Source organism: Choloepus didactylus, chromosome 3 (genome assembly GCF_015220235.1).
Source record: "Choloepus didactylus isolate mChoDid1 chromosome 3, mChoDid1.pri, whole genome shotgun sequence".
NCBI classification, from domain to species: domain Eukaryota; kingdom Metazoa; phylum Chordata; class Mammalia; order Pilosa; family Megalonychidae; genus Choloepus; species Choloepus didactylus.
Window position 1 is genome coordinate 172,578,625 of NC_051309.1, and position 18,665 is coordinate 172,597,289.

The 18,665-nt window shown below is 37.0% G+C and overlaps 1 protein-coding gene across 2 annotated transcripts in view; it reads left to right on the forward strand.

Moving 5' to 3' along the window:
• The window catches only part of ETFDH (electron transfer flavoprotein dehydrogenase), a 44,978-nt gene that overhangs the window by 25,184 nt on the left and 1,129 nt on the right, over window positions 1-18,665 (forward strand). For both annotated transcript variants that reach the window (XM_037830902.1, XM_037830903.1), the window contains exons 7-12: window positions 3,414-3,560; window positions 5,135-5,275; window positions 6,492-6,635; window positions 9,636-9,804; window positions 17,017-17,199; window positions 17,614-17,835. In XM_037830902.1, the coding sequence (XP_037686830.1) occupies window positions 3,414-3,560; window positions 5,135-5,275; window positions 6,492-6,635; window positions 9,636-9,804; window positions 17,017-17,199; window positions 17,614-17,835 (1,006 nt within the window). The remainder of the gene's footprint in view (window positions 1-3,413; window positions 3,561-5,134; window positions 5,276-6,491; window positions 6,636-9,635; window positions 9,805-17,016; window positions 17,200-17,613; window positions 17,836-18,665) is intronic.

Sequence of the window (18,665 nt, forward strand, 5' to 3'; positions counted from 1 at the left end):
GTCTGTTAAATCTAATTCATTTATCAGATTGTTTAGGTTTTCAATTTCCTTATTGGTCTTCTGTCTGGTTGATCTATCTATAGGAGAGAGTGATGTGTTGAAGTCTCCCACAATTATTGTGGAAACATCAATTGCTTCCTTGAGTTTTGCCAGTGTTTCTCTCATGTATTTTGTGGCACCTTGATTATGTAAATGCATAGACATTTACGATTGTTATTTCTTCTTGCTGAATTGCCCCTTTTATTAGTATGTAGTGGCCTTCTTTGTCTCTCAAAACATCCCTGCATTTGAAGTCTATTTTATCTGAGATTAATATTGCTACACCTGCTTTCTTTTGGCTGTAGCTTGCATGAAATATTTTTTTCCATCCTTTCACTTTCAGTTTCTTTGTGTCCCTGTGTCTAAGATGAGTCTCTTGTATGCAACATATTGATGGTTCATTTTTTTGATCCATTCTGTGAATCTATATCTTTTAATTGGGGAGTTTAATCCATTTACATTCAACATTATAACCGTGAAGGCATTTCTTGAATCGGCCATCTTATCCTTTAGTTTATGTTTGTCATATTTTTCCCCTGTCTATTAATATCCTTTATTGTACCCATACCGAATCTCTTTAGTACTGAACCTTTCTCCAAGTCTCTCTGTCCTTTCTTTGTTTCTCTGTCTGTAGGGCTCCCTTTAGTATCTCCAGTAGGGCAGGTCTCTTGTTAGCAAATTCTCTCAGCATTTGTTTGTCTGTGAAAAATTTAAGCTATCCCTCAAATTTGAAGGAGAGCTTTGCTGGATAAAGTATTCTTGGCTGGAAATTTTTCTCACTCAGAATTTTAAATATATCGTGCCACTGCCTTCTTGCCTCCATGGTGGCTGCTGAGTAGTCACTACTTAGTCTTATGCTGTTTCCTTTGTATGTGGTGAATTGCTTTTCTCTTGCTGCTTTCAGAACTTGCTCCTTCTCTTCTCTGTTTGACAGTGTGATCAGTATATGTCTCGGAGTGGGTTTATTTGGATTTATTCTATTTGGGGTTCGCTGAGCATTTATGATTTGTGTATTTATGTTGTTTAGAAGATTTGGGAAGTTTTCCCCAACAATTTCTTTGAATACTCTTCCTAGACCTTTACCCTTTTCTTCCCCTTCTGGGACACCAATGAGTCTTATATTTGGACGTTTCATATTATCTATCATATCCCTGAGGTCCATTTCGATTTTTTCAATTTTTTTCCCCATTCTTTCTTTTATGCTTTCATTTTCCATTCTGTCATCTTCCAGGTCACTGATTCGTTGTTCAACTTCCTCTAGTCTTGTACTATGAGTGTCCAGAATCTTTTTAATTTGGTCAACAGTTTCTTTAATTTCCATAAGATCATCCATTTTTTTATTTAGTCTTGCAATGTCTTCTTTATGCTCTTCTAGGGTCTTCTTGATTTCCTTTGTCTCCTGTACTATAGTCTCATTGTTCATCTTTAGTTCTTTGAGTAGCTGCTCTAGGTGCTGTCTCTTCTGATCTTTTGGTTTGGGTGCTTGGGCTTGGGTTATCCATATCGTCTGGTTTTTTCATATGCTTTATAATTTTCTGTTGTTTTTGGCCTCGTGGCATTTGCTGAACTTGATAGGGTTCTTTTACGATTTGTAGACCAATTGAAGTCCTTATCTCTAATTTATCAGATCTACAGCTTCGTGGAGTACACTTTCTCTAACTAACCAGCAGGTGGCGTCCACGAGCCACCTGTTCTCCACAAGCCAGTTCTCCCCTGCTTAGCCTTTTTGGTGAGTGGGGGAGTGAGTCTTGTGGGGTACAATTGGTGTACCAAGCTTGCGTGTGTAGTTGGTGTTGCCTGCCCTGTATATGGGGCGTGTTTCTGGGCAGTCCGGGAGGGGGGGGTGGCTCTAACAATCAAATCTCCCTGGTGATCCTAGAGTTTTAAGGCTGCTGCAATAGTCTAATCCTTCAGTTCAGTCCTGTCACAGTTTGTCTCTGCCACTGACCCACAAGTCCTTGGTATTGGCGTATGGCTCCTGAGACTTGCAAGTGGGCCCCTCTTCCAGGCCGTGCACCCCCTGGTCCTCTGTTGAGGGATGACTGTGCTGTGTCAGAGGTCAGTGCCGTCCCCCCAGGGCAGTTCTGGGCTGCTGGTCTGTGTAGAGAGGCTCCCAGTCTGCTGAAATGATGGCTGAATGGGGCTTTGTTAATTCACACTGCTCTACCTTCCCAACTCTGGGACAATCAGCTGAGGTTGCAGGGAAGGCTAATGTCCACGCCCAGTTTTGTGGTATGTGCCTGTTATTTGAAGCACTTCCGTCACACTGGGTTGTCTGGGGCAGTTCTGGGCTATGGGGCTGGCGATGGGCAGGAGTGTTTCCTGTCCACCAGGATGATGGCTGTGAGCGGACACCCCCCTTTTCTTGGGAAGTTGTGGTGTTTAGTGAATTTTCTCAGCCACTGGATTATTGCGTTTTGTCTCAGAGCTCTCCTAGTTCTGCTCTTGACTTGACCTGCCCAAATTGCAGATCTTTGAAGCTTTCTGTATTGGGCTTCTTAGAGTAATTGTTTTAGAAAAAGAAAAAAGGATTAAAAAAAAAAAAAAAAAGAAAAGGGCCCTCCTCAGAGATCTAATGGGCTATTGAAATGCTAAGAGACAAAGCAACCAGGGCCCTTAAGGAAAGGTCCACAGGGCAGAGAGATCAGCTTTTCTTCAGGATTTGCATATGCACCTCAGGGCTCTTCCCCTTTCTATGTTCACCAGAACTCCAAAAATCCTCTACTTTTATTTTGGAGTTTTTCGTGTTGTTTTTTTTCTGTGCCTGTCTCCTCTCTGCTGGGCTGGCTGCTCTCAGATTCTCTGGTGTCTGGTCTCAGTCTATCTATGGTTGGAATTTGGATCAGTAGAATGAGTTTCCGATAAGGGCTGCCACTGCAGTTCTCCCTTCTCCTTCCCAGAGCCGACAGCCCCTCCTCCCACGGGACTGAGCCTGGCAGGGAGGGGCGTGGGTCCCCTGGCCGCAAAAACTTACAGATTTCGCTGATCTCAGCAGTTCCACGTTTTCATGAGTGTTGTATGAAGTATGCCCAAAGTCAGATTGCTGTGTGGTGTCCAGTCCACGCAGTTCCTGGCTTTCTACCTACTTTCCTGGAGGAGTAACTAAAACATACAGCTCACCAGTCCGCCATCTTGCCCCACCTCCCCAAACTTATCTATTCAACCAAATATTTTTGAAAGAATAAGGAAAATAAATGCAACAAAAGGTACAAAATATAACATTTAAATTCCATTGACAACATTCCTCTTAGTACAAATATTGTCTCTTCTGTACCTGAATCATAGTTCAATTCACAACTGACCTGAATGTGAATATTTTATAAATTGTCAAAATGCTGCAATTTATCATTTTAAAAATGTGGTTTCTTTTATAGACAACATTTGAAAGAGGACTAGAACTGCATGCTAAAGTTACAATTTTTGCAGAGGGCTGCCATGGACATCTAGCTAAGCAACTATATAAGAAGTTTGATTTGAGAGCCAATTGTGATCCCCAAACCTATGGAATTGGACTGAAGGAGGTATCCTGGTTATGCTTTTGCAGTTTTAATTTTGAAAGATGAAGCTTAATTTCATTTGTATTACATCATGTAGTTTGATAATGATTTAATTTTACATTTAGATTTTCACTAACTTGAAATATTTATTATGACTAAAAGTACTTGAAATGTTTTTCAAGGACTAGAAACTATTACTGATCAAATTCCATTATTGTCTAAATTGTTTCAGCATGTTGGAATTGTTTTATCAGATGTCACTTGATATAAGTTTTGTACTTGAAAATATCTGTAACCTTGATTTTTTCTTTTTCTTTTTCTTTTTTTTTATGTTGTAGTGCCATCTGCCCTAATAAAATTTGACCTATATCTGTAATGCTGTTTTGTAGGATGACCACATCCTACAAAGAATTGTTCCTTCCAGGGTGTAATGTGAAGATAATTTAGGTTATGAAATGTACACTCAGACAGAGTATATTGATCTACAACCTAGAAATTCTAATTAGGTCTGTCCATTTTTTTCAATTTATCCATTCTCCAACCTCTCCCAAGCCATAGGTTTATTAAGATGTAAAAGTTTCATCAAAACCCATCTCTTTAAATTTTTTTTAGGTTAAATCTCAGAAAGGTTCAAATTCTGTATAAAACTAATTCGTTGAATTATTAGTGAAGGCTTAATTGGTTTTGTAGATTACACATTTTATCTCTTTCAGATACATATATTTAAAGTAAAATTTTAGAAACAATGGAAATTATTCAAAATTTAAAACTTACAGTCTGAAAATTGAATGAACAATTTGCTTCTGTTTTTAAGGGCTGGCTGGGTAGTGGACAGGAGTGAGTAAACTGTTTTATTTAAGCGTAACATATATACTATAAAGTATGTATATGTTAAATGTACAGTTCAGTCAATTTTTACAAGGTGAACGCAAGCATGTAACCACAACCCAAACCAAGATATCAAGTATTACTGAAAAGTTTCCTTTGTCTCTTCAATTATGGTGTTTCCTGTACTTATATAGGTGTCTCACCAATTTGAGAATTCTTATGAGTGCTTTAAAGAGTCCATGACCATTCTGACCTAACTCCTATTCATCATGTTGCAGTTTGATATAACTTTGATATTTGAAGCATTTTTTGCATGTGTTTTTCATCGTTACTGTTCATCATTACTGTTGCAATTTTCATAAATAAGACAGAATTTGGCAAGCTTTGTACATTATGGGAACATAAAAATGTTTAAATGGAGTAGTGAAACTATTCTGTGTGATACTGTAGTTGTGGATACTTGATATTATGCATATGTCCAAAACCATAGAACTGTATAGACAAAGTGAACCCAAATGTAATATAATTAATAATACTGTGTCAATATTGTAACAAATATACCACACTAGTGCAAGATGTGAATTAGAAACTGGGGCAGGGGCAGTGGGTGGTGGGGAAGAGTAAGTGTATGGGAACTCTATATTTTCCTCACAAGTTGTCTGTAAACCTAAAACTGCTCTTAAAAAAAAAAAGTCTTATTAATTTTTTTTTTAATTTAAAGAATACTCCAGGTCTTTTTGTTTGTTTGTTTGTTTGTTTGTTTTTTTAAGTTATGGATTATTGATGAAAAGAAGTGGAAACCTGGGAGAGTAGATCACACTGTTGGCTGGCCCTTGGACAGACATACTTATGGAGGATCTTTCCTCTACCATTTAAATGAAGGTGAACCTCTTGTAGCTCTTGGCTTTGTGGTAAGTTGTATTTTCCTTATGGAATATTATTGTTATCATCATTGTTATTTAAAAACATTTTTTTTTAATCTGGAGAATGTTAAATCTTTTTATCTAAAACTTATGCTTTAATGTTATCAATATATAAAGTGTTTATGGGTATTATAGACATTAGTCTACTTAAACACACAGAGCTATAGTAATAGTAGCTACTACTTGCCAGGCACTGTGCAAGATGCTTTACTAGGATTTCTAAATAAGTTTCATAACAATTCTCTGAACTAATTATATCCTTATTTTACTGATGAGAAAACTGAGGTCCAAACATATTAACTTTCCCAAATATGCACATTAAATGACAAAGCCTGATTCCACACCTGAGCCTGTCTTCCTTCAAAAGTCCATTTCCACTATAGCACACTGCCATGAAAATGAAATCAGCCGGCACTGGGTTTGAACCATTATCCTTTTTGAAACTCAAGCAGTTTCTCCTTTTATGGCCCACATACATCATTCAGTAAATTACATCTTGAATGGTACAAGATATGAAAAAACTAAAACACGAGTTTCTGTACCTTGCAGTTAGTGACAGCTATATATTTTAGGTCATTGTAAATTATATATTGTTAATTTTATGCATTTTTGGTTAGTTGTGACCCCAGGCAATTCACTTACTTCAGTGAATTAATCTTATCAAAGCAAAAAGACCGATTATTAATTTCACCACTTTGGTAATACCTTGTAAATGTAACCCTCTATATTTCTTGTCTTCCTTTTTTCTAAGTGTGATTACATTCTGTTTCTTCATTTTTGCTTCTTTATTTCTAGAATTGTTATTGGTAAATGAATAATAAATGATTACAATTCCTTTTGTAGAAACGAACTGAGATGCTTACCTACAGATATTTTTCTAATTTGGACTTTGATTTTCAGATAACAGTGATTTGTTCGTATGTTCTAAATTAAATTTGCTGATTATAAACATACGATATTTGCTTACCCTTTCTCTTCCAAACAGATTGTATTCAGTTATTTATTTAAATGTGGTTTATGCATATTTATTTGAATTTAGGTTACTGTATATGTTTCACCAAATACATTGAGTATAAGAAGTTTAACATACATGTTTTCTGATAAATACTGTTTTCAAATGGCTCACATTTTATGTTGTATTTAACTTGAAATAAAAAGTCTTTAGTTGTATAAATATGTCAAATTTAAATCTAAAACTTTTAAGGTTGGTCTAGACTATCAAAATCCATACCTGAGCCCATTTAGAGAGTTCCAAAGATGGAAACACCATCCCAGTGTTCAGCCAACATTAGAAGGTGGAAAAAGGATTGCATATGGAGCCAGAGCTCTCAATGAAGGTGGCTTTCAGGTAACTCTTCCAACGTTTGTATTCCTTGTTTATGTATTATAAATTCAGCACTGAGACTATAGTGTAACATGTTTAGATAAAGAATAGAAAATTATCTGACAGGAAGAGAATTTAAGGAATTAAACAAAGCAGATGGTGTTTATAACTGTGTCACACAGTAGTCTTCTAGCTTTTGGGGAGAATCCTTAAACAGCATGAGTTTATTTAGACAGTGTTTCTATATTCTACAGAATGTATATACTGTAGCTGCATGTTACATAGGATAGGAATCCATTGACTAAATTACACCATGAATTTAGTGTTAAGAATATATTGGTTTCTAGGGATGAATTCATTGGTGTTTTTTTTTGTTTGTTTGTTTGTTTTTAACCAGACAATAAAAATTATGTGATCCAAGATATTTCCCATTATTCCCTGGCTACCAAGAAACTCAAAGGCAAATTTAATTTTCAACAGATGTAATTAATTCTTCCCAACTATCTATTAACACCCATGCCTTTTAGGTGGTCTCTGATAAGCTTTTACCCTATTGTCCTATTTCATTATATGTTCAAAATAAATCTTATCAAATGTAGTTAATGTATTCAGTATATACTAATTAAACAATGAAAGGGAGACCTATATACCTAACTATAATAAAAGGTCTTAGTAGTGTTGTGGAAGTAATGTTAGAAAGAATAAGACAAGGATCTAAAAATGAACTTTAAGACGTAATACCAAATGATTTGGAGGATGTTGTTTAAGTTCTCTAGCTTTAAGGGATGATCTGTAAAATAAAGCTGGTCCCTTCTTTCTCTGAAATTCTAGGAATTTAGGACTATTTTAGAAATTGGATGTCTTTTTTTAATCTGTCATAAAAATAAATAGTTAATAAATTTGGAAATATACTTAACTTTTAAAGTTCTAAATATCTTTATTACTGTAACAATAATTCATAAAAATCAGATAAATCACAGCTAAATTATATACATAATCACTGGAATCTTGAAATAACATTGTCCTCATGTTCTGTTGTTATGAAATTATCTGGAGGTTGTTTTTGTTTCTTGAGTAGTAATTCATTTACAATAAATATTTATTGAAATTCGTATGTTCAAGCTCATTAAACTCCTTTGAATAATGTCCATAATACCAGTTGGTCTAATTCTATTTGTTTTTATTTATAGTATTAAGGTTTCAATATATTCAGCACATAGAGTCATCTCAGATGATTTGCATTTTGACATGAGAAAATGACCACACACACACACACACACACACACACACACCTTTAGACTTAAATTTTCTGATTTAATTAGTCAGAGATTCAGAAACTTACTTCCAGTAAGTTTTTGAAGACCTTAAGGGTCTATAATTTGGAATGTTCAATTTTATTTATTTTTTTACTCAACAAATGATGACTTTTTATTTCTTTTTCTTTGGTCTATACCAAAATTCACCTTTCCTAGTGGGTTTCTGATTGTAGCCCTAGTTTAATGAATGTCCCAGAACACAGCATTTTTCAGCGCAGCTTTTCCTTGGCTCCTAGTTCCCTGACAGAATACCAAGCTGCTGGTAAACATAGAATAGTATCCTCCCAGAACTTTAAGAACAGACACATTTTTGTTGGACCATTATTAGACTTATTCTTATGGCTTAATTTGCTTAAATCTTCCAATCTACTGTCCTACCATTAAACTTCACACTCTTCTGGTTCTTGAGCCACACTTGTCAATAAGGCCACAGCTTCATTCGATGAAGGTATTGTCATTGTTTGAGTCCCTGGCTAGTATGTCTTCTTTCAGCTAGTAGCATTCTAGAGAGCCTTTTACCAGCATTATCTGCTCTGTAATCCTGATTTAATGCCCTATTGTCTAATTCTAATAGCTTGGTCTGAGAACCATGATCACAAACTGATTCCCCATATATACTGTGAAAAGATGTAGGCCCTGGTCCTTCCTTTACCAACATTCCTGCTGCCTCCAGTTTTGCTCCTCACCAGCTCACCTTCACAGCTAGAATTCTATCATTGATGGGAGCTGTGGCCACGAGAGCCCGCTCCATGCCTCGTTTGCAGCTGATGACAGTAGTTTCCTTCTAAGCCCCTTTTCCTCTGAGTCTCTCTAGCATCATCAGCCAAACTTTTACATCTCCAATACTTTCTCAATAGAGACCCAATGGTTTACTTTAAGAGCCCCTTAAAGAAGAAAAATATAGAAAGGGGAAAGTACAGCTCTGCATTGGCGCTCTTTCCTTTTCAAAGTGTAGATTAAATAACTTTTTCCCATGCAGTCAATCTGTAAAGTTCAGCTGCTTCATTATGGGCTATATATATGCTTTTATTGGCTAAACCAAAAAATATTACCACCCTTTATTACATTCTTTTTATCAAAAATGTATACTAAGGACCAGACAACTGCCGTGCAATTGACTTTGGAAATTCAACTTGTTCTTAAGTTAAGTATATGTAAGTAAATAATAAGGCAGTTGCTAGTTGTAGGGATTCCATCATTAGAATCCAGATTTCCATTCCTAGATTATTGACCAAAAATGAAAGAGTTATATAGAGTTAAAATAATATCCTTTGTAAATCATTTGTTACTCAGAATGCATGTAAAAGTAAAACACAATTCAGATGATAGTTGTTTAAGTTTACAGAACATTTTTAACTACAGCATAGACATGAATAAAGAAAAACATTTTTTTTAAATATGTTAACACTCCGGTCTTAAATCAGTCCCATGTAGGTCAGTCAGGGGAAAGATAAAGAAAACCCCTAAAAGAAAAATAGTGTTAGTTCTAATCATCACTCTTGAGGGGAGTCCTGAGAAAGTGGCCCTGCTCTTGTTTTTTGTTTTTTTGTTCTTTACCTGTTATAGATTGTCAGTGTGTTCACTTTCGTGTATTTATTTTTCAACTTTTTCCTACAGTTTTGGTAGACTTAAGAAGGCTGTAATTTGGAGTATTCAACTTTGTTTATAATTTGAGGTAACCAATGTACTTTGAATCTTTCTTCCTCAGTCTATACCAAAACTCACCTTTCCTGGTGGCTTACTAATTGGTTGTAGCCCTGGTTTCATGAATGTACCCAAGATCAAAGGTACCCACACAGCAATGAAAAGTGGAATGTTGGCAGCAGAATCTATTTTTAATCAACTAACAAGTGAAAATCTCCAATCAAAGACAATAGGTAAGAACTTTCTGTTTAAAATATAGCAAAGAAAATGGTCAGATTCTTCATCGAAGCACTTAGAAATTATTTAAGCTTATATTCAGTATATATAGAATGAACATAAACTCAATTAAAAATCTCTAAATATTAAGATGTTTGCTGTGCAAAGAAAACCACAGGAATATGTTCCTACTCTCAGTAATTTGCAGTCAGAGATTTTTACAGCAATGTTCTGTATTATTCACATTAAATAGTAGCAGTATCCCACCTACATAGAAACTATTTCAAGTTTGACAATAACTGCATTATATTACATTCATGTACACAGGAAGATACTAAGTATCTTCAGTCTGAATACAAAATAGCTTTACACACTGCAGAATCAGACACCTATTATTTAGCAGATGCTGAAAGCACAGGCCTATAACTCTTCTGCCTTGGTGGATGAGGAACAGCAAATGCTTTTACCTCGGTAGATACTTAAATCCTGTCTTAAACCCTTAAATCCTGTCTTATCCATAAGACCATCTAAAGATTCTCAATTTTTCTCAAAATACAAGCCAAAGTTCCCCACCCCTCTGATTTCATCTCTTATTACTCTTTCCATCTGGCTACATCAGTATCTTTACTGTTCCTGGAACATGCCAAGCATGCTCTCATCTCATGGTCTTTTCTCCTGGCTGACTTCTTCATTCCTTTGCCTTTGCCCAGATATTCTCACAATGGCCTTACATTGACCACACCATTTAAATTACAATCCATCCCCAGAGTACTCACAAAACCACCTGCAGTTTTTTCTATAGCATTTACTAGGCTATATAATTTTCTTCTCATGTTTGTCTCCTGCCACTTGGACAAAAACCTCAAGACAGCAGGGATTTTGTTCACTGTGAATCACAAACACCTGGCACACAGTAGAAACTCAATAGATATTTGATAAATAAAACTCTTATTCATTAGAATCCCAAGTAATGAATGTTCCTCTAGTTAGAAGTATGCAACCTGGTTACACGTTCAGTTATCTTTGTAGGATTGGAAGCCTGAGGTGTGGGAATGGAAGGAGATAAAGTATAACATGGAAAAGGCAAAAGGTTACTGCAGGGAGGAGGTGGGGCAAGATGGTGGCATAGAGAGGGGTGGAATTTAGTTAGTCCTCTAGAGCAACTGGTAAATAGCCAGGAACAAGTAGCAAATAGTCTGGAACCACTGTTGGGGGACATCTGTGACTGGACACACATTGTACACCAGCCTTGAAGGGGTGGAACGGCTGAGGTCACAGCATAGAACTGTAAAGTTTCTCACACTGTGGAGCTGGCGCCCCTCCCCACCGGCACAGCAGGCTGAGTTGGAAAACTTCAGTGTGGGAAAAAGAGGCAGGCTACCTTGAGTGAGGGAAAGTAACTCAACAAAACTCCAATTGTGGTTTTAATTAACAAATTTGGACTACTGAATACGAGGTACAAGAACAGATAAATCCAGAACAAGCAGGAAAGGAAACCTGAGATTGTTCACAGCAGGGAGGAGGCGGGGTTTATGGAAAAAAAATAATAAATAAATAAAAACAGAGACTTTTGAAGATGGCTGAGCTCAGATTACTAGAAAATAGCTGTGTCCCAAGAAAATGGGCACAGAGAACCGGGTACCAACACCAGTTGAACAGTAGAACTAGGGGGCTGGGGACTGGGTCTGAAAAGGGGCTTTCTCTCTTTTTCCTTTTGTTTTTTTCCTCCCATTCTAAGTAGCTCATTAGAGAAAGCCTCAGGCATTTTCATTTGTCAGCAGTGACCCAGGCAAGTGTGGAGATCAGAGAGTCAGAGACAAAGGAGGAATTCAGGTGTACCAGGTAACTCCCTAAAGGGTGTATCTTCCCTTAGAAAAGGGTGTGGGGCCCACCTCAAGTGGCTGAACTGCCACACAGAATTCAGACCCTAGGGCCTGGAGGGTGGGGGGATACCGGAAACAACTTAAGCATGGCTTCTGACACCCTCAGCCTCTGGCCAGGACAGGGTACCCTGAGAATTAAAGGGGCTGCACCTCTTATTACCAGTGGGGAGCTGTGGGCTGACAAGCGCCACCTGCTGGACAGGATGGGAAAAGCACAGAGTCTAGAGGCCTCACAGTAAAGTCTCACAACCTGCTGGGTCTCACCCTTAGAGAAACCTGATACTGTATACAACCTCCTCCTGAGACATGGGCCGTCTGGTCTGGGAGAATCTAATTGGGGTAATCAAGGAAACCAGATGCCTAGACAACAAAAAATTATGTCACATTAGGAAAAACAAAGATATGGCCCAATTAAAGGAAAAAACTTACACTTCAACTAAGATAAGGAATTGAAACAACTAATTATCAAACAAACCTCTAAATCAATTCAAAAATCAAATCAATGAGTTCAGAGAAGATATGGCAAAAGAGATGAAGTATGTAAACAAGGACACTGGGCAAGTTTGAAAAAACAGTTGGCAGAACTTATGGGAATGAAAGACAATAGACGAAATGAAAACCACAATGGAGACATAGAACAGAAGACTTGAAGAGGCAGAAGAAAGGATTCATGAACTGGAAGACAGGACAGCTGAAATCCTATGCACAAAAGAACAGACAGAGAAAAGAATGGAAAAATATGAGCAGGGTCTCAAGGAATTGAATGGCAATGTGAAGCACACGAATATACACGTCATGGGTGTCCCAGAAGCAGAAGAGAAGGGCAAATGGGCAGAAGGAATAATGGAGGAAATAATCACGGAAAATTTCCCATCTGTTATAAAAGACATAAAATTACAGATCCAAGAAGCGCAGCATACCCTAAACAATAGATCCAAGTAGACTGACTCCAAGACACTTAATAATCAGATTATCAAATGTCAGAGACAAAGAAAGAATTCTGAAAGCAGCAAAAGATACCTATTACATACAAAGAAAGCTTAATAAGACTATGTGCAGATTTCTCAGTAGATACCATGGAGGCAAAAAGGCAACGGCATGATATATTTAAGATACTGAAAGAGAAAAACTGCCAACCAAGAATTCTAGATCCAGAAAAACTGTCCTTCAAAAATGAGGGAGAGTTTAAAATATTTTCAGACAGACTCTGGGAGAGTTCATGAGCTAGGTACCTGCTCTCCAAGAAATACTAAAGGAGCACTACAGGCAGATGGAAAAGACAGGAGAGAAAGACTTGGAGAATAGTGTAGAAATGAAGACTATTGGTAAAGGTATAAAGAGAGAGAGAGAGAGAGAGGGAAAAAAAAATAAGATAGGACATAAAATCCAAAAGAAAAAATGGTAGACAAAAGACATGTTGAGTGAAATTAGCCAGAAACAAAAGGACAGCTACTGTATGGTCCCACTAATATGCACTAACATTGATGAGTGAAATTTGAGAGTGGAGAACACAGGTTACCAAGAGATAGAAAGAGGTTAGAGATCAAGCATTTGATGCTGAAGGAGTACAGAAGGTTCAACAGGATTGATTATATAGATCCAGAAATAGATAGCATAATAGTGTGTGATGGTGTGCTGGTTTGTATATTTATGTCCCCCAGAAAAAGCCATATTCTTTAATGCATTCTTGTGGGGGCTGATGTATTAGTGTGGATTGGGTTGGAATCTATTGGTTCATGTCCATGGAGATGTGACCCACCCAGCTGTAGGTGATAAGTTTGACTGGATAATTTCCATGGAGGCGTGGCCCCACCCATTTGGCTTGGGCCTTGTTTAGTTTACTGGAGCACTATATAAGCTCAGACAGAAGGAGCTCATAGCTAGCTGGAGCTGAGACAGACATTTTGAAGACAGCCATTGGAAGCTGATGCAGACATTTTGGAGAATGCCATTTTGAAATGCAACCTAGGAGCAAGCAGATGCCAGCCACATGCCTTCCCAGCTAACAGAGGTTTTCCGGATTCCAATGGCCTTTCTCCAGTGAAGGTACCCTTTGTTGATGGATACTTTATGGCCTTAAGACTATAACTGTGTAACCAAATAAACCCCCTTTTACAAAATCCAATCCATTTCTGGTGTTTTGCATTCCAGCAGCATTAGCAAACTAGAACAGATGGTAACACAATATTGTAAGTACTCTGAACAAAGATGAGTGTGAGTATGGTTGAAAGAGGAAGGCTAAGGGCAAGTATGACACAGACAGAAAGAAGATAAAGACTGGTATTGTATAACTTAGCAAAACTTAAGAGTGGTCAGTGATGGTGATTAAATGTACAAATATAAGAGTGTTTTTAAATGAGAGAACAAATGAATATCAGCATTGCAAGGTGTTAAAAATTGGATGGTATAGGGGAAAAAATACAATCAATGCAAACTAGAGTCTATAGTTAACAATAACATTTTAAGATGCTTCCATTATTTGTAACGAAGGCAGTATGCCAAAGCTAAATGTCTATAAGAGGGGGATATAAGGGAATGTGAAACGGGATTCTTGTGGTGGTGATTTTGTCTGACCTTTTCATTGTATTTTATTTTTATTTTTCTTCTTTTTTATTTTTTTCTCCTTTTCCTGTTTCTTTGGGGAAGAGATGGCAATGTCCTCATATATATTGTGATGGTGAATGCATAATTATGTGATGATACTGTGAATCATTGTTTACTTAGGGTGGATTATATGGTGTGTGAATAAAACTGTTAAAAAAATAGAGGGACAGAAGTGCTGGAAGAAATGTGCAAGAGTGATGTACCTATTCCCTGTTGGTAGGGAAGTAGAATGGTGCAGCCCAGCTGGAGGGCTGTATGGTGGTTCTACAGGAAGCTAAGTACAGGGTTGCCATATGATGCTGCAACCCTGTTACTGGGTATATACTTGGAAGAACTGAGAGCAGGACCATGAGTGGACATTGCACAGTGGTGTTTATGGCAGCCATATTCACCATTCGCAGTGGTTGGAGGTGGCCTAAGGGTACATCGACTGATAACCGAATGGTGAACTGTGGTTTGTACATAAAATGGGATACTGAGCAGCGGCAAGAAGAAATGAAGCTGTGAGGTATGCACCTAGGTAAATGGATCTTGAGGACAGTATGTCGAGTGAAATAAGCCAGAATCGAAAAGGTAAACATTATAACGCTTCACTAATGTAGACTTCCAATAATGTGCAAACTCTGAAAATTAAATCTGAGAGCATTAGGTTATAAGGGAGGGCTTATGGTAAAGGTTCCTAGATTGTAATCTCTCACAGCAGTCACATATATCATGAGTTTGTAATGGTTTATCGCTGAATTCTGAATGCTGAGCTGGTAGGTCCCTGTAACTTTGGGTATCTGTGTGTCACCTGAGACTCAGAGCCAGAGTTTGGCAGCTGTGAATGCCGGCATTACTCCATACAGCAGATGTTAAAAAAGCTGAAAAAGAGATCAGATTTCAGTTAGAGATATGAATGAAATGGACTTGACTAGAACTAAAGTAAACCAGACTAAAGGGAAAAGGACGATATTGACTGTTTTAAAACCTCAACTTCTATGTGAGACCAAAGGAAGAGATGTTTATTGGGTGCAAAATCTGTACTTTCGTAGCATGCTATATAATTTAACTTCTATGGTCAGTTTATTCAAACCCATAATTACATGGAACCTTGAATATAAGGGGTAAAATCTGGTTGGTTTGCACAGGTTAGCGTAAAGCCACGATACATCCCAGAGTAATTTGAGCAGAGAATAAAAACTATTTGCAAAACCCCCTTGAGGGACTGAGGAAAATGTGGAAACATTAAACTTTCCCACCTGGAGAATTCCTGGTATTCTCGCAAGCATTGGGGACTACCGTTATAGTGGGCCAAGTCCTTAATCTTGGGGCTTGCCCTTATAAAGCTTGTTACTGCAAAGGAGAGGCTAAGCCTACTTATACTTGTGCCTAAAAGTTATCCCCAAAGAACCTCTTTTGTTGCTCAGATGTGGCCTGTCTCTCTAAGCCAATTCTGCAGGTAAAATCACTGCCCTCCCCTCCTTACGGGGGACATGACTCCCAGGAGAGTAAGTCTCCCTTCCATGACAACATGGGGCACGACTCCTGGGGATGAGCTTGGACCCAACATTGTGGGATTGAGAAAACCTTCCTGACCAAAAGGAGGAAGAGAAATTAAACAAAATAATGTTTCAGTAGCTGAGAGATCGCAAATGGAGTCAAGAGGTAATTCTGGAGGTTATTCTTATGCATTATATAAATATCCCTTTTTAATTTTTAGTGTATTAGAATAGCTAGAAGGAAATACCTGAAACTTGTCAAACTGCAATCCAGTATCCTTGATTCTTGAAGATGGTCATATAGCTATATAGCTTATATGGTGTGACCGTGTGATTGTGAAAACCTTGTGGTTCACACTCCCTTTATCCAGTGTATGGAAAAATGCGTAGAAAAAAGGGGGACAAAAAGTAAATGAATAATAGGAGGGAAAAAAAGAGTATGAGATGTTTTGGGTGTTTTAATCTTTTTTTTTTTTTTTTTGGAGTAAAGAAAATGTTCAAAAAATTGTGATGATGCACAATTATGTGATGGTACTGTGAAAAATTGATTGTACACCTTGGATGATTGTATGGAGTGTGAATATATCTTAATAAAATTGCATTTAAAAAAAGGTTATTGCAGGGAGAACAGAATGGCGAGATGGAATGTATTGTCTAGTGGAACTTTTCTTATAGTCTTGCCGAGTATCTTGCCTCGTTGGACCACCAGCCATACTTACTCTGTATCATTTACACATAGTACCATACATAGATAGTACTGAAGTTAGAATATCACCAGTCTAAATGAAGGATGAAAGCTTGAAGGGGAGTGGAGCCAGAACAGGAAACAATGACCAAAGAGAGAATCGTCAGATGGCATGCACAGAAGACAATAAGAAGGGAAGAGCCAGTTTGTCCCAATGTATAAAATGCATACAAGTTTTAAGTATGAAGAAGTTTCATGGATAAAACTTTTCACTTTTATAGGCAGCATTAACTTTTTATCGTTACCTTGTCAATTTCTCTGCATTTTGCAACTAATTTTCCACGCTGCTACTGTAAGAAATCAAATGCTTTACTCTTAACAAGCAGCAGTAAGTATTTAAGATGTCAAATTTTTCTTTTTGGAAGATGGATTCTTGAATGTGGTATCATAAAAAAGCACCTGTTCTTAAAAATGAGTTAAGACTGACTTTTCAGATATTTCAGTAGCAAACTACATTGATTAGTATATTACTTTAAGCAATTTCACCCTTAAAGCATTTCATGTTTTTAATGAAAGGACTCCATGTAACTGAGTATGAGGACAAATTGAAGAAATCATGGGTGTGGAAAGAACTATATGCTGTTAGAAATATAAGACCTTCCTGCCATGGAATACTGGGTCTGTATGGAGGGATGATTTACACTGGCATATTTTACTGGATATTCAGAGGAATGGAGCCATGGACCCTAAAACACAAAGGTAATTCAAAACATATTTGAGGTGGTATTTGGGAATCCTGTTTTTTTACGCATCATTGATCTATAAACTCACAGCTTCTCTAATAAAAAAAAAAAAATGAGATTATGTAATAACTTAAAAACTCATGAATGGTATCCATTGATTGGTGGAGAAAGTGACATTAATTTTTCTTTAATATCTTAAATTTGCTTTATCAGAGAAAATCCCTACAACAAAATTTTCCTATTAAATTATAAATTCATATAATGAATATGAATTTTTAATTTATATGGATGTAATTTATATGAATTTATAATTTAATTCTGAGAGCTAAAGTCATAGTTTATCCTTGGTATTGTATTTTCAAGTTTATAGTTTAAGAAAGTACTTTTAGTGTTACATTTTCGTTAAACATAGTCCTCAAAACTTTTGCAGGTTTTGACTCTGATAAGCTAAAGCCAGCCAAGGACTGCACACCTATTGAGTATCCAAAACCCGATGGACAGATCAGTTTTGACCTCTTATCATCTGTAGCTCTGAGTGGTACTAATCATGAACATGACCAGCCAGCACATTTAACCCTAAAGGATGACAGTATACCTGTAAATAGAAATCTGTTGCTATATGATGGGCCTGAGCAAAGATTCTGCCCTGCAGGTCAGTAATGTGATTTCCATCCTAACTATTAATACATTTACCTGTAAAAATGATTGTTATTTTAAGAAATGAAATGGTTTCTATATCTCTGCCACTGCTTTAAATTTTTCTAAGTGTCTCAAACATCCAGCTTTCTTTAGGAAACTCCGTATTTTTATGGTTCTAATTCTACAGCAATTTTTAAATAAATTTTTAATGTAATTTTGTTGATATATTCACGTAACATAAATCAAAGTGTTACAATCAGTTGTTAACAGTATTGTCATATAGTTGTCCATTCATCACCACAATAAATCTTTGAACGTTTTCATTACTCCAGAAAAGAAAATTACAATAAAAAACATCCAAAATATCCCATTCCCCTCCTCCCCTCATTGTTCATTTACTTTTTTTGTAATTTAATACTTTTATTGAGCTATGTTCACACACCCTAGTCGTCCAGTGTACCATCAGTTATTCTCAGCCCATCATATATTTGTGCATTCATCACCAGAATCAATTTTTGAACCTTTTCCTTATTCAAAAATAAAAGCAAAAAAGAACACCTCAATCTTTCCATCCCCTCCATCCTACCCTATTCATCTAATTTTTGTCCCCATTTTTCCACTCATCTATCCGTACACTAAAGGGAGTGCGAGCCACAAGGTTTTCACAATCACAGTAACTGTGCAAGCTACATGGTTATACAGTCATCTTCCAGAATCAAGGTCACTGGGTTGCAGTTTGACAGCTTCAGGTATTTCCCTCTAGCCATTCCGACACACTAAAATCTAAAAAGTGGTCATCTATAGAGCACATAAGAATACCCTCCCGAGTGACCTCTCAACTCC